This window comes from Saccopteryx bilineata, chromosome 5, assembly GCF_036850765.1.
Source record: "Saccopteryx bilineata isolate mSacBil1 chromosome 5, mSacBil1_pri_phased_curated, whole genome shotgun sequence".
Taxonomy (NCBI): domain Eukaryota; kingdom Metazoa; phylum Chordata; class Mammalia; order Chiroptera; family Emballonuridae; genus Saccopteryx; species Saccopteryx bilineata.
This window is the reverse complement of record NC_089494.1, coordinates 207,903,961-207,918,928: the sequence shown is the minus strand read 5'-3', so window position 1 is coordinate 207,918,928 and position 14,968 is coordinate 207,903,961. Positions and strand designations below refer to the sequence as shown.

Here is a 14,968-nt window from a genome sequence, read left to right as displayed (position 1 = left end):
TTGTCTTTTATAGGTGCGATAACTAAGGCTATTTATAAGTCCAGTGAAGAAGATAAAAAAGAAGAAGAGGAGAAGAAAACATTAGAACAGCATGACAGTATTGTGACTCACTACAAAAATGTGATTCGAGAGCAAGTATGTGCTGATACATTGTATGCACTTTATAACTGATACTTTCCAACTTTAGGGAAGAATTTTTCCTGGCATTTCAAAGGCAAGAGGATCCAGAAAGTAACTTACTATTTTCCTAAATAATCCAGAAGTATCTGAATAGTCAACAAACTGAGAGCTTCATATGTGTTAAGCATTATGCAGGATGTTTTGGATAAAGGCAGGAATCAAACATGTTTCTGTATCACAGTCTCATGGGGAGACAAACGTATAAATGGATTATAACATATTAAGTCTAGGGATAGAGGTAATCAAAACTGTAGCAGCATGGAAAGACACCTAATTGAGCTAAGTAGGACTAAAGGCTTGGAGAAAACATAGAAAACAATACATGAAAGAATGACCAGTAGGAAGCTAGCAAAAGGAGAGAGCAAAAGGAGAAGCATTAAAATAGTATTTGAAATGTTTAAAATAAAATGTGATACGTAGAACGGTTGGTGGCTATATTAAGAAGTTTGAGAGGCCAGGCTAGAGGGAGGGAGCCCAGGAAGGAGGTAGTTGTGGTGAACTGGGAGAGGAAATTGGAGCACTGGTGATGACAGTAATGATAATGGCTGCCAGTTTGGGTTTTTTGGTGTGTTCTAGGTGATCACTAAACACATTTTAAACACTATCTCATTTAATGTTCACATCATCCCTACAATGTATAGTAGTGAACATCTTCAGTTAGAATACATGAGGAATCTGAGACAGAGAATTTAACCTTGTCCAGGATCACTCAGACTGGTGTAACAGCACACAGATACATGTGTTACTGGGATTGTAAAGCTCATACTTTGTGATACAGAGGTGACCTAAAAAATGTGGAAACTAAAGAAAATAAAAGTGATAGGACTTGGTAATGATTGGATGCAGGTGAGAGGGAACAGAAATGATCAAATATATAATACTTAGATCACTGCCTTACATAACTGAATATCTAATATTGAGTTAGAATAAGAAAGGGGGTTGATTTATTGGAGTGGATAATTATGAATTAAGTTGTACCTACATTTTCAAAATCATCAATTGACATTTTCTTTACAGGATACTATTTTGTATTATATTGAGCACCTTAAACCTTCCATTAAGTTCCTTTAAAATGTTTCTTAAGGCACTGGTCGGCTGGCACAGTGTATAGAGCATAGGCCTGTCCGGGCATGATTCCTGGTGAGGGCGCACATGAGAAGCCACCATCTGCTTCTCTCCCACTTCTCTCCCTCTTCCCCTCCCACAGCTGGTGGCTCAGTTGGTTGGAGCGGCAGTCCCAGGCACTGAGGATAGCTTGGTTGGTCTGAGTATCAGCCTTAGGCACTGAGAATAGCTCGGTTGATTTGAGTATCAGTCCCAGGCACTGAGGATAGCTTGGTTGGTCTGAGCATCAGCCTTAGGCACTAAGGATAGCTCGGTTGATTTGAGCATCAGTCCCAGGCACTGAGGATAGCTTGGTTGGTCTGAGCATCAGCCTTAGGCACTGAGGATAGCTTGATTGATTTGAGCATCAGCCCAAAATGGGGGGAGGGGGTGCCAGGTGGATCCTGGTCAGGGCACATGCAGGTCTCTCTATCTCCCTTCCTATCACTTAAAAAAGGAAAATAAATGTTTCTTAGTTTTTTTCTCTTTATTTAATTTCTCATTGTGGTACCTTGATTGGAATCCTAGAAACTGCAGTAGTATTATCTGGAAAATGAGATTGTTGATGTTAAAATTCCAGTGTCATAAAAGCAGCCTATCTGAGCAACCTTCCACCCCCTGCTGATTGTGCACAGCCTTGGGCAGGTGGCTAGGAAGAGGTTGCGTGGAGCCCTGTAAGTGAAAACTGCCTTTGTGTTCTTTTCTTCCCCATAGATACTGTTGAGGTTGAAATTGTAAAAAAGAATAAAAATAGGCCCTGGCCGGTTGGCTCAGCGGTAGAGCGTCGGCCTGGTGTGCGTGGGACCTGGGTTTGATTCCCGGCCAGGGCACATAGGAGAGGTGCCCATTTGCTTCTCCACCCCTCCCCCTCTCCTTCCTCTCTTGTCTCTCTCTTCCCCTCCCGCAGCCAGGGCTCCATTGGAGCAGAGATGGCCCGGGCGCTGGGGATGGCTCCTTGGCCTCTACCTCAGGCGCTAGAGTGACTCTGGTCGCGGCAGAGCGACACCCCAGATGGGCAGAGCATCGCCGCCTGGTGGGCAGAGCGTTGCCCCTGGTGGGCGTGCCGGGTGGATCCTGGTCGGGCGCATGCGGGAGTCTGTCTGACTGTCTTTCCCCATTTCCGGCTTCAGAAAAATAAAAAAAATAAAAAATAAATAAATAAAAGAATAAAAATATTTAGCATTCAGCCTGAGCATTTCAGTTTTTAAGCAAATCATTAAATTAGAATCAGCTTTGAATGATCCAAATTTGATTAAACTACTACCCATGGTTACTAGGATTTTTCATCTATAATTTAGTACAAATATGGAATCATTTCCAGATGGTAAAATGCAGTGTCTTAAGAGAACTAGAAAATAAATACGTGGAATATGATGTTATAGCTACACTTAGAGCTGATAAATACAGTTGATTTTGAAGAGGAAAAGAGTGATTTGACAAAATTACTAAAATGACTGTTCTTTAGAAATGCTATTTTTAAATAATCTTATCATTTAAAATGCTATTTGACAATGAGGCGGTATGTACAGAGAGCTAGAAAATATTTATATATACTTTGACATTTGAGAATTCATCCTAAGGAAATTCTCCAAAATTCAGGACAATTGTACATGTATAACATATTTATTGTAATAATATTTTAATATTGTAATAATATTGCCATTTATTTAAGAAAGTGGAAAGCAACTCAGTGTTGCTTTTAAATATAAATTATGTTGCCTCTACTGATTAGATATTCAGTGAGTATTAAAAATTGCGATTGTGAAACTATATTAGTAATGTGGGGAAATTATAATTGAATAGTAACAAAATTAAAGATTACAAAATGATATATGGACTGATTATGACAAGTTTAAGAACTTGTATTGGAAAAATTAGAATGTAAAGAAATAGTTCAAATTCCAACTAGTTATATTATTAGGGTGGCAAGAGTTGGAAGCTCTCTTTTCAGTCTTCTTAATTTTCTGTTACATGATTGTCTTTTAATGTTAAAAGTTATACAGATGCATATGTATACATTTATATACCACCTTTCTTGAATAGTTTAGTATAAATTTCTTAAATTGTTGGATGGACCATAAAATGGAGTTTTTCAAATTGATTTTCGCCACTTCCAATAATCACAGTTAGGTTGGAGGATGTACCATAGTACTTGTTAGTGGGGTTTTACTTAAAATCTTAGGTCTGCTGCATGTTAATTGACCTTGGTACATATATTGATATACTGCCTAATTATTGAATGATTTTGGCAATATTGAGTACTTTAGCTTCCTGACCCAAAGTAATCTCTGATTTATTTGTGTGTGTGTGAGGTTGTGGGGGCGGGGGATAGACATGGACAGGCAGACAGGAATGGAGAGAGATGAGAAGCATCAACTCATAGTTGTGGCACCTTAGTTGTTCATTGATTGCTTTCTCTTATGTGCCTGACTGGGGGGTTCCAGCCAAGCCAGTGACCCCTTGCTCAAGCCAGCTACCTTGGTCTCAAGGCAGCGACCTTAGGCTTCAAATCAGTGACCTTAGGCTTCAAGCCAGTGACCTTTGGGCTCGTGTCAGCAATGCTGGGGTCATGTCTATGATCCCACACTCAAGCTGGTGACCCTGTGCTCAAGTTGTTGACCTCAGGGTTTTGAACCTGGGTCCTCAGTGTTCCAGGCCCAATGCTCTATTACATCACTGCCTGGTCAGGCAGTAATCTTTAATTTTTAATTTGTTCATCTTCTTAATGCTACTTGGTATGAATTTACAAGACTTGAATTACGTTTTGTTTCACAGGATCTACAACTTGAGGAATTAAAGCAGCAGATTTCTACATTAAAATGTCAAAACGAACAGCTCCAAACTGCAGTCACACAGCAGGCATCTCAGATTCAGCAACACAAGGATCAGTATAATCTTCTTAAAGTACAGCTGGGTAAGTGTAGCTGGCCATCACTGTTACAATGTCCCCAAGAGCTGGACAAAGCCAGATTATTCTTGTAAAACTAGTCTTTCTCTAATCTTAAATCTTAAACTAATCACTGTAACAAATGTATAATCAGATTTTGAAGTTCAATCTTCTTGCTACCCTGTTTGATTATCTGATCCACTGATTTTCTTTCTTTTTTTTTTTTTTTTTTTGTGACAGACAGTGAGAGGGACAGATAGGGACAGGCAGACAGAAAGAGAGAGAGATGAGAAGCATGAATTCTTCGTTGCAGCACCTTAGTTGTTCATTGATTGCTTTCTCATATGTGCCTTGATGGGGGGGGATTCCAGCAGAGTGAGTGACCCCTTGCTCAAGCCAGAGACCTTTGGGCTCAAGCCAGCGACCATGTAGTCACGTCTATGATCCCACACTCAAGCTGGCAAGCCCTGTGCTCAAGCCGGATGAGCCCATGCTCAAGCCAGCGACCTCAGGATTTTGAACCTGGGTCCTCTGTGTCCCTGTCTGACTCTATCCACTGCGCCACTGCCTGGTCAGGCCTGATCCACTGATTTTTCAACTTGTCTGCACATTAGAATCTCCTGAGATTAAAAAAAAAAAAAAAGAATCTCCTGAGATTTTTTTTAATAGCACCAATACTTGTCAAGTGGGTACTAGGTAATTATTACAAGCTCCTCCCTGAGTGATCCTTACGTATAGCCAGTTGAGAGTGACTGATCTAACCTTTCCATTTCCTCATCTACAAAGTTTAGCCAATATAGTATCCATGTCACCTGGGAATTAAATGAAATAATATTAGTAAAATTCTAGTTCAGTGCCTGTCACATAATATGCTGCTCACAAAAATATTTCAAAATGAATATGAAGCTACAAATATCCCTTATTTTTGTGAGCAGTGTAGTAAGAGCTCAAATTCTTATAAATTATATCATCCCATAGTGCTTATGATTGGAAAGCTAGCTACTTAAAAATATAGTTTTATTTGTATCAAAGTGACTTAAAATTTTGAGAAAAAATATTTTTTACTTTCTTTACAACAGTAATTCATTTTAGTCCATATAGAGAGCTATTCCTTAGGGGAGATTTATAAGGGATTTTATTTTCTCTTATATTGACAGAATTGGGGTTGAAATCACTCTAATTCGTTATTTTAGATCACCATCATGCAGCTTAGCATTAATAAGACTGTGCTGTTTTACCCCACCCTGAAAATGTCATCAGTTCACCATTTTTATCAGTACACTATTTTGCAAAGATGAAATGTGCTTATAAAAGTGCTGCCAAAGTAATTAAATTAAGCAAATTAAATATTTGTATTTGAAACTTCTAATTCAAAAAATGAAAATTTTTGAGTTTATGCTAGCTTTTCCCATTTTGTGCCTAACAGGAAAAGACAATCAGCATCAAGGTTCTCACAGTAATGGGGCTCAAATGAATGGCATTCAACCAGAAGAAATCGGTAGGTTGCGAGAAGAGATAGAAGAACTAAAAAGTAATCAGGACCTTTTACGAAGCCAACTGGCCGAAAAGGACTCTTTGATAGAAAATTTGGTAAGTAAATGTTAAAAATTTTCAAATAAGAAGTTAAGAATAATTCTTGTTATCCTGCTTATTTTTCTTGATCTCTTAAGCCAAAATATCATATTAAGATTTTAAAATAAGAGCTGTGTCAGACTGTCTGAAGTTTCACTACTTCCCAGCTAATTAAATTTAAGCACTTAATCTCTTTAAACTTATTTCCTGATTTATAAAATGGTGATGGTAATATCTATTTCATTGTTGTGAGCATTAAATGAGGTACTCTATGTAAAAGCTCTTTTAATACATGGAAATCGTTAAAAAAAATACTTGATTTTATGTTATTTCTCTATATGACCCAGATAAATGCTTAGATTTAATGAATTATTTGGTATAAGTATATAGAAAATTTGTAGTCAATATATGCTATCTTGAAATGTTATCAAACTTAAAATATTGGTATGTGTCACCAAATTCAGTAACCTAGAAGAAGTGGATAAGTTCCTAAAACTGTTCAACCTTCCTAAAATTGAACCATGAAAAACTAGAAAATCTAAATCAACTGTTCAACAATGAGGAAATTGAAACGACCATAAAAATCTCCCCAAAAATAAAAAGTTCAGAACCAGATTGCCTCACAAGTTAATTCTATGAAACATTCAAAGGAGATTTGATATCTGTCTTTCTCAAACTCTTCCAAAAAACTGAACATGAAGCAATACTTCCTAAAATATTTTATGAGGCTAACATAACCCTGATACCAAAATTTTTTTTTTTTTTTTTCATTTTTCTGAAGCTGGAAACAGGGAGAGACAGTCAGACAGACTCCCCGCATGAGCCCGACCGGGATCCACCCGGCACGCCCACCAGGGGCGACGCTCTGCCCACCAGGGGGCGATGCTCTGCCCATCCTGGGCCTCACCATGTTGCGACCAGAGCCACTCTAGCGCCTGGGGCAGAGGCCACAGAGCCATCCCCAGCGCCCAGGCCATCTTTGCTCCAATGGAGCCTTGGCTGCGGGAGGGGAAGAGAGAGACAGAGAGAAAAGCACGGTGGAGGGGTGGAGAAGCAAATGTGCGCTTCTCCTGTGTGCCCTGGCCGGGAATCGAACCCAGGTCCTCCGCACGCTAGGCCGACGCTCTACCGCTGAGCCAACCAGCCAGGGCGATACCAAAATTTGATAAGGATAACACACACAAAAAAACTATAGACCAATATCTCTGATGAATACAGTTGCAAAAATCCTAAACAAAAGACTATCAGATTGAATATAACAATATATTTTTAAAAATATATCATGATCAAGTGGGATTCATTCCAGGGCACAAAGATGGTTCAACATACAAATTGATCAACACAATAACCCACATTAATAAAGTATAAAAATTAATATGATCTAATCAATAGATGCAGAAAGAGCATTTGATAAGACACAACACCCATTTATGATTCAAACACTCAATAAAATGGGTATAGAAGGAAAGCATCTCAACATAATAAAGGCCATATATGACAAACACTCAGCTAATATGCTCAGTGGTAAAAAACCTGAAAGCTTTTCCGCTATAATCAGAAACAAAACAAGGATGTTCACTCTCTCATTCAACAAAGTTCTGGAAGTCCCAGCCAGAGCAGTCAAGCGAGAGAAAGAAATAAAAGACATCGAAATTGGTAATGAAGAAGTAAACAAATACAGTAAAGTTGCAGGATACAAAATCAATGTACAAAAAATCCACTGCATTCCTATATACTAACAATAAAATTTCAGAAAAATAAATTTGGCTTGCAGTTGTAACCAAAAGAATAAAATACTTAGGCGTAAACTTAACAATGGATATGAAGGACCTATATACTGAAAACTATAAAGCATTATTAAAAGAAATTGGAAAAGACACAATGAAATGGAAAGATATCCCATGTTCATGAATTGGAAGAATCAACACAGTTAAAATGTTCATATTATCCAAAGCAATATACAGATTTAATGCAATTTCCATCAAAATTCCAATGTTATTTTTAAAGAACTAGAACAAAAAAATCAGATTTGTATGGAACCACAAAAGTCCCTGAATAGCCAAAACATCATGAGAAAAAAGAACAAAGCCAGAAGTGTCACACTACCAGAGTTCAAGTTATACTACAGAGCTACAATAATCAAAACAACATGGTATTGGCATAAAAACAGACATACAAACAAATTGAACAGAACTGAGAGACCAGAAATAAACTGACATGTATGTGGGCAAATAATTTTTTAACAGGGAACCAAAATCATACAATGGAAAAAAGAAAGCCTTTTCAATAAATGGTGCTGGGTAAATTGGAAAGCCAATGACAAAGAATGAAACCTGAACACAGTTCATCCCCATGTATGAAAATTAGTTCAAAATGGATTAAAGACCTAAATATAAGATCTGAAACAATAAATTACATAGAAGGAAACATAGGTACTAAACTCATGGACTTTGGTCTTAGGGGAGATTTTATAAATTTGACCCCAAAGGCAAAGGAAGTAAAGGCAAAAATAAATGAATAGGTCAATGTCAAACTAAACAGTTTCTGCACAGCAAAAAGAAACCAGCAACAAAACAAAAAGGAACCACCCAAAAGAGAGAAGATGTTTGCCAACAATAGCTCCAACAAGGGGTTAATATCCAAAATATATAAAGAACTCATACAACTCAGCACAAACAAACAGTCTAATTTGAAAATGGACAGGGGACCTGAACAGACACTTTTCTCAAGAAGACATACAAGTGGCCAACACATATATGGAAAAAATGCTCAACTTCACTAGCTGTTAAGGAAATGCAAATCAAAACTACAATGAGATGCCACTGCACACCTGTTAGATTAGCTATTATCAACAAGACAAGCAGTAACAAGTGCTGGAGGCTGTGGAGAAAAAAACAACCCTCATTCACTGCTGGTAGGAATGTAAACTGGTACAGCCACTATGGAAAACAGTATGGTGGTTCCCCAAAAATTAGGAATAGAGTTACATATGCCCCAGCAATCTCTCTTCTGTGTATCTACCAGAAAAACTTGAAAACATTTATTTGCAAAGATATATGCACCCCTGTGTTCACTGCAGCACTATTCATAGTGGCCAAGTGTAAATAGTGTCCTTCAATAGAGGATTAGATAATGAAGATGTGGTACATGTATATAATGTACCACAAGCCATAAGAAAAGATGAAATACTGCCATTTGTGACAACATGGATGGACTTTGAAAATATTATGCTAAGCAAAATAAGTTAGGAAAAACTAAGAACCATATGATTTCACTCATGTGGGTTATAAAACTGAAACCCATAAACGCAGACTACAGTATGGTGGTTACAAGAGAAAAGGGTTTGGAGGGTTAGTAAAGGAAGCCAAATATATGATGATGGAAGAGGATTTGACATTGGGTGGTGGGCACACAGTGTAGTACACAGATCATGTTTATAGAAATCTTTACTTGAAACATATAATCTTAATAACCAGTCACAAAAACAAAAATGGAATGAAATTTTTTGGTAAACATGTATACGACATAGCTTATATGTATGTGTACAGTTCTGTTCTGGTTTTTTTTTTCTATCTCTTTAAACTAAATTTATTTCATAGTTTATTTCTGTGCTATTTATAGAAATCTTCCCAAACATCCCCAGACACAAATGAAACAACAGCTTCAGCTAGAGATTCTGAACAAGTTGCAGAATTAAAACAGGTAATTTTCCAGCTTGATTCAGGTTCTGTTTTAACTTGTTTTAATTGTAAGAGTAACCACCTTTCAGTTTCATTAATCTAGAACTACTTTGTTAGGTGTAAGCCAAAATTGGTAGTGACGACAGCCATTTGAAAATCCAGAAGCTGTTTTAATTATACGGTAATGGTATTTGCTTTATATTGTGTTTTGTGTTTGTTTTTTTATTTTTAATGTTCTTTATGACAGATCTCAGCATCTCATTCTGATTAATTGTAGATTATCAGTGAACTAACAATGAAGGCAAATATAAATATGTTTGTAAGCTGAAAATATGAAGATATAAAACCTTATGGTTAATATTTATACACTATTGACTATGATAATTGCTTGGTTACGTGTATTGAATATTTAAACCTTTCCATCCAGAAAAATGTTGTTTTTAGAATTGAAAAAAAAACCAGATAAACTAGTGTGTATATCCTGTAAATAGACAATTCTTGATTAAGTTAATGCCATTTAATGTTACAACTCAACTGTTTCTTCTCTCTTAGGAACTGGCAACATTAAAGTCTCAGTTAAAGTCACAATCTGTGGAGATCACCAAACTACAGACAGAAAAGCAGGAGCTGGTACAGAAAATGGAAGCATTTGTAAGTTAATTTTTTTTTTCTCCTTAAAAGTAGAAAACACAGAATTGAGATGTTCTCAGCCACTGTGGAAAAGAAGCAAATTTGTCAAAAAAGTACCTTCCCTTTAGGTTACTCACGAGCCAGAGTTTTAGTACTATCAGCTTCTTGTCCATGGTGGCAGCCATAAGGTAGTCAGAATCACCAGGTGACTTTAATCAGTTACTAGTTCATTTTGCTGGTATTTTGTATATTGTCCTATCTCCGTATCATTCAGTCCCAGTTAGCAGGTTTACTGCTGGTATCAAATTGTCAAAAACTTTGTTGACAACCCGTGCAATTCACAGGGGTCCAAGCGTCAGATGAGAAGGCTGCTCTGGATCCTCCCTGGATAACCACATCTCAGTTCCAGCCTCTGCTGAGGTGGTTGATTGGGTCGCGACCACGCAAGCAGCCTCTTTACAAATGGTTGTCCAGCCCCACCCTGGATGGTTCTTGATGTTTCACAGAACATGCCTTGTCATTCGTTGCAATAGAGTAGAGATAGGCTGAGAATTTTCTAAATCTTCAAATTGTGATTCCCTTTCACTTAACAATTCCTTCTTCAGTGTATCTCTCTGCTCCCACATTTTACTGTAAGCAGCCAGGCGAAACCAGGCCCCACCTCTAACACTTTGCTTAGAAATCTCTTGAGCAAAATATCCAAGTTTATCACTGGTTCTGCTTTCCATGAAACACTGGAACTCAATCCAGCCAAGTTCTTTGCCACTTTATGACAAGAATCACCTTTCCTCTAGTTTCCTCATTTCCATCTGAGACCTCAGCCAAAACCACCTTTAACATCCACATTTGTACCAACGTTCTGTTCAGGATGCTCTTCATTTTCTCTAAGACCATGGGAGCTTTCTCTACAACTCTCCTTTTTTCTTTCTGAGCCCTGACCAGAATTGCCCTTAACGACCATATTTCTTCCAAGAGTCTCTTCAAGGCAATTTAGGCTTTATCTGACTGTACCTCAGCACTCTTCCAGCCTCTACCAATCCTGACACCCTGTACACTTAGATATTTGTTACATCAGCACCTTACTTCCCAGTGTTTTGTAGAAAAAAGGTATAGAAAGGCTGAAAAGCCAATTGAAGAACAATTCCACTAGCACTTGAGAAAACACTTGCTTTTCACCAGTTAATGGCATTCAGCTCAGTGTCCTCACCTGTCTCTCTAATATGATAGAGTCAATTAAACTTACAGAAATTTTATGAGGGAAGGCTTTGAAAAAGATTCTCTGCTTATTAAATGCTATGTGATAGCGATGTTAGAGTCGTCTCCGTGATTGCTCTCCTGGTCTGACCTAAGGCAGCTTAGCCTGGCCTCCTCATCCTCTGATGAGGTTGGATGCCCCCCACTCTTATCACATACTGTAGTGACGACAACTCTTTTAGAGGGAGAGCACTTCACTCGTGTAAATACGTAAGGAGTTAGATTTTCTGTTACTGGAAATAAAATTCCAAAATAGCAAGAAAATAAAATTGCCTTTGGGATTTCATATTAATCATAACTATTTTTTAAATTTTTTTATTGATTGATTTGAGAGAGAGAATGATCAGTTTTTGTTCCACTTATTTATGTATTCATTGGTTGACTCTTGTATGTGCCCTGACCAGGAATCAAACCCTCAATCTTGGCTTATCAGGGCAACACTAATCAGTTGAGCTACCCGGCCAGGGTATATTGAGCGTAACTTGAAAGGTAAACTTTTTTTTCCTAATTTTTATTTTCAGGCACAATCAGTTCCTGTACCAGGAGAGAGTGAAACTGTACTAGCTGCAAAAACTACTGATTTAGAAGGAAGACTGTCAGCATTATTACAAGAGACTAAAGAATTAAAAGTTAGTTTTGGTGAAACTTTTACTTATTGCATATTATATAAATGAACTTCATGGAATTAGAATTTATTTCATTTAATTTCTCAAATTCCTAGATTTACGAAGAAAGCTAATGGGGTATATATAATATTATCTTATAACCTTTCTATTCTGTTACTCAAGGTGGCACAAATGAAGAAGTTTTTTCCATGCCATTTCAAATGTATCAGAATGTTAAATAAGAGTGTATTAGAATGTACTTTGAAAGTAAAAGTCATTGAAAATAGTTTTCCTATCAATCTAATTGCAATAAGAATCAGGAATACAAGTCTGACTAATACAAGCCACATGTGGGCTTCTCAGAAGGCAAAGGGACACAGGCACATTAAGTCCTGCCAGCTTTTTGTGTGATAGAGAAATCAGAATAAACAACATGAAAAGGAATGAGGTACTAGTAATAAAAATAAAAGGCCTGAAGGGAAAAATGGAAAAAGGAAGATAATATGTGATTATGCCTTTTGGATTGTGGTCAAATTATTTTTAAGCCATTGATTTTATGTGAAGCTATTTTTCCCTCATTTAACTTTATGACGAATTTGGGATGAAAGTTTTTTTAAAAAAACTTGAGTTCTAATTCTGATGCTAACTAGGCTTCTTTTAGAAAATATTTTGTATCTTTATTTATTCCTCTGATTACCTGAAATTGTATATATCTTTTAGGGCTTTTTGAGGAGTAACTGATTAAAACTATTATTTGGATATTAAGCTTTATTTTTCACGATAACTATCTTTGATGTGTAGCCTAACATAAATTCTCATGTTACTGGGTAAATGTATGCATGTTTATACATCCTGTCCTCCCAACCCGTACCCTTAAACTGGATAAGAACAGGGATTTGTCACAGAAAGAACCTACTTGTTGAAAACCTTAGGAGAGTGAAGACTAATTTTAGATTAGTGATTCTCAACCTTTCTTTTCCTAGAATGAAATTAAAGCTCTGTCTGAGGAAAGAACTACTATTAAAGAGCAGCTGGACTCATCTAACAGTACCATTGTCATTTTACAAAATGAGAAAAACCAGCTTGAGGTGAACATTACAGATTCTAAAAAAGAACAAGATGATCTCTTGGTGCTGTTGGCTGACCAGGATCAGAAAATACTGTCATTAAAGAATAAACTCAAGGAACTTGGCCATTCAGTAAGATTGAAATGTTTTCAAAAATGATATATATCGTATTTCTTTCTAATGTATTTTTTTTAATTATACTGTGCCATGGAAATGTGCCTATATATATCTGTATTACAGGCGTACATATGTTGGGTACATGAATTAGGTATCGTCTACACTGCTTACACGGTGTTCACCAAATTGACTAAAACACAGATTAGGCACAGTCTCCAGCATTCGTTAACTGTGCTTTATTGGGCTTTGAGCCCAGAAAGTTAATTGATTTGATTGCTCCTATGATAACAAAACTCGCCACCCAAATGTGCCGTTCTGTATTGCCATGTTTGGTTCAGGTGAGAGTTATAGCCATCTGTCAGCAAGTTAACCTGTGTATCTTATCTCATATTAAAAATGACAGCGAGCCTTGAGCATTAGATCAAGGAACTCAGATAGCATGTCATCTAGTGTAATTACTGGAATAAAGAATTTATCTATAGATATATCACTATGTGTTGTAGGTGAAGAGAACAATCTTCATAATGTTAAATGTGTATTTCCCCTGTAGGATGAAGAAGAGGATGAACTTGAATCTGTAGACCAAGATGATGAGGATGATGAAGATGAAGATCATGACAGGGGCCAGGGTGATGTCTAGCTTTAAAATCTCTAAGAAGGAGAGAGATCATATTGTAACTTTGAACATGGAGTCTTAGGACAGTGCTTTGGTTTGCCTCCAATGAAAAAAAAATTTAAACCAAGTGGAAAATGTTCACTGATAAAATTTTTGATGTATTTTTTAAACAATGCCACCCATGTTGAAAACCCTGAGAACTCTAACTTAATGCAGAACACACATCTTTTATTGAAAGTCATCTGAACTGTCCCAAAATATAATTTTTAAAAGCTTCAGACACCAAAAATATAATCATTTTAAGGCATGTGGTGGCAGTGCTATTTGCCTTAGTTTATTGGTTGTTTACGTAGGTTCTGTATTTGTCTATTATTTTCACTCTTCAGAATTTGTGGCTTTAAGTACTAACATATTTGATTTAATGTATATTGGAATAATTGTTTCTAAATTCAGTATTGGAGTTCTTAGCTAATGATTTCTTTTTAAAGAAATGAAGTTACTTAAAGGCAGATAGCATGGGGCAGCAAGGGGGGCGTAATATGTATTATCAGCCCTCCATCCAGTGCTACTGCTGAGATGAGCAGGACAGGACTGTTTAGAATGAGTGCCTTGACACCTGATAGGGCTGCATTCTGTACCTCAGCACTGCAGGAGGCTGACAGTGGTAGGGAGAGCGTTTCTGAGAAACTTTTGCAACTGTGTAATCGCATGTGATTGGTTTTGGTTTTAAGTTAAAAGTTCAAGCAAATTACAAGTTAACCACTCAGCTCAGATTTAGTATTGTTCTTTGATTATGTTCCTAGTTTTAAAAAAGACCCAAACTATGATTTACATAATTTATTGGCATTTTTGCTGAATAGGTTTAAGTCAGATAATAGATTTTTAAGAAACAAATGAAGCAATGTGTCAAAATGTTTTCATAATAAAAATAGATATTATGTTCACTTAATCCCTTGTCATGATTTCCTTTCTTTAGATCTTGAGAGAAGTATTTTATTCTTAATAAAAGATAAGGCAAGTGGAAGTGGAATTCTTCTCTTACTAAAAGTGCATTACTGTATCTGAGTGTTAAAAGCAGTCTGATTCAGAACTGATGTCTAGGGTTCCATGAGGTTGGCGGGGGCTAATTGGAGCAGAAGCAGAAGAGGTTGAAGAAGCGTTTAGATGCTTCAAAATTGAGCATTGAAGTTCTTTGCAGCGATTTTCCTTTGAACAGGTAGGTTTACTTAAAGGCAAGACAGCAAAAGTTGGAGAAC

The 14,968-nt window shown here is 36.9% G+C and overlaps 1 protein-coding gene across 4 annotated transcripts in view; it reads left to right on the top strand.

Annotated features, from left to right (window-relative positions):
• The window catches only part of USO1 (USO1 vesicle transport factor), an 81,163-nt gene extending 66,502 nt beyond the window's left edge, over positions 1 to 14,661 (top strand). For all 4 annotated transcript variants that reach the window (XM_066232906.1, XM_066232908.1, XM_066232905.1 and 1 more), the window contains 8 exons: positions 14 to 135; positions 4,060 to 4,198; positions 5,598 to 5,761; positions 9,365 to 9,445; positions 9,976 to 10,074; positions 11,829 to 11,936; positions 12,896 to 13,111; positions 13,647 to 14,661. In XM_066232906.1, the coding sequence (XP_066089003.1) occupies positions 14 to 135; positions 4,060 to 4,198; positions 5,598 to 5,761; positions 9,365 to 9,445; positions 9,976 to 10,074; positions 11,829 to 11,936; positions 12,896 to 13,111; positions 13,647 to 13,736 (1,019 nt within the window). In that variant the 3' untranslated portion in view covers positions 13,737 to 14,661. The remainder of the gene's footprint in view (positions 1 to 13; positions 136 to 4,059; positions 4,199 to 5,597; positions 5,762 to 9,364; positions 9,446 to 9,975; positions 10,075 to 11,828; positions 11,937 to 12,895; positions 13,112 to 13,646) is intronic.
• Positions 14,662 to 14,968: the final 307 nt, after the last annotated feature.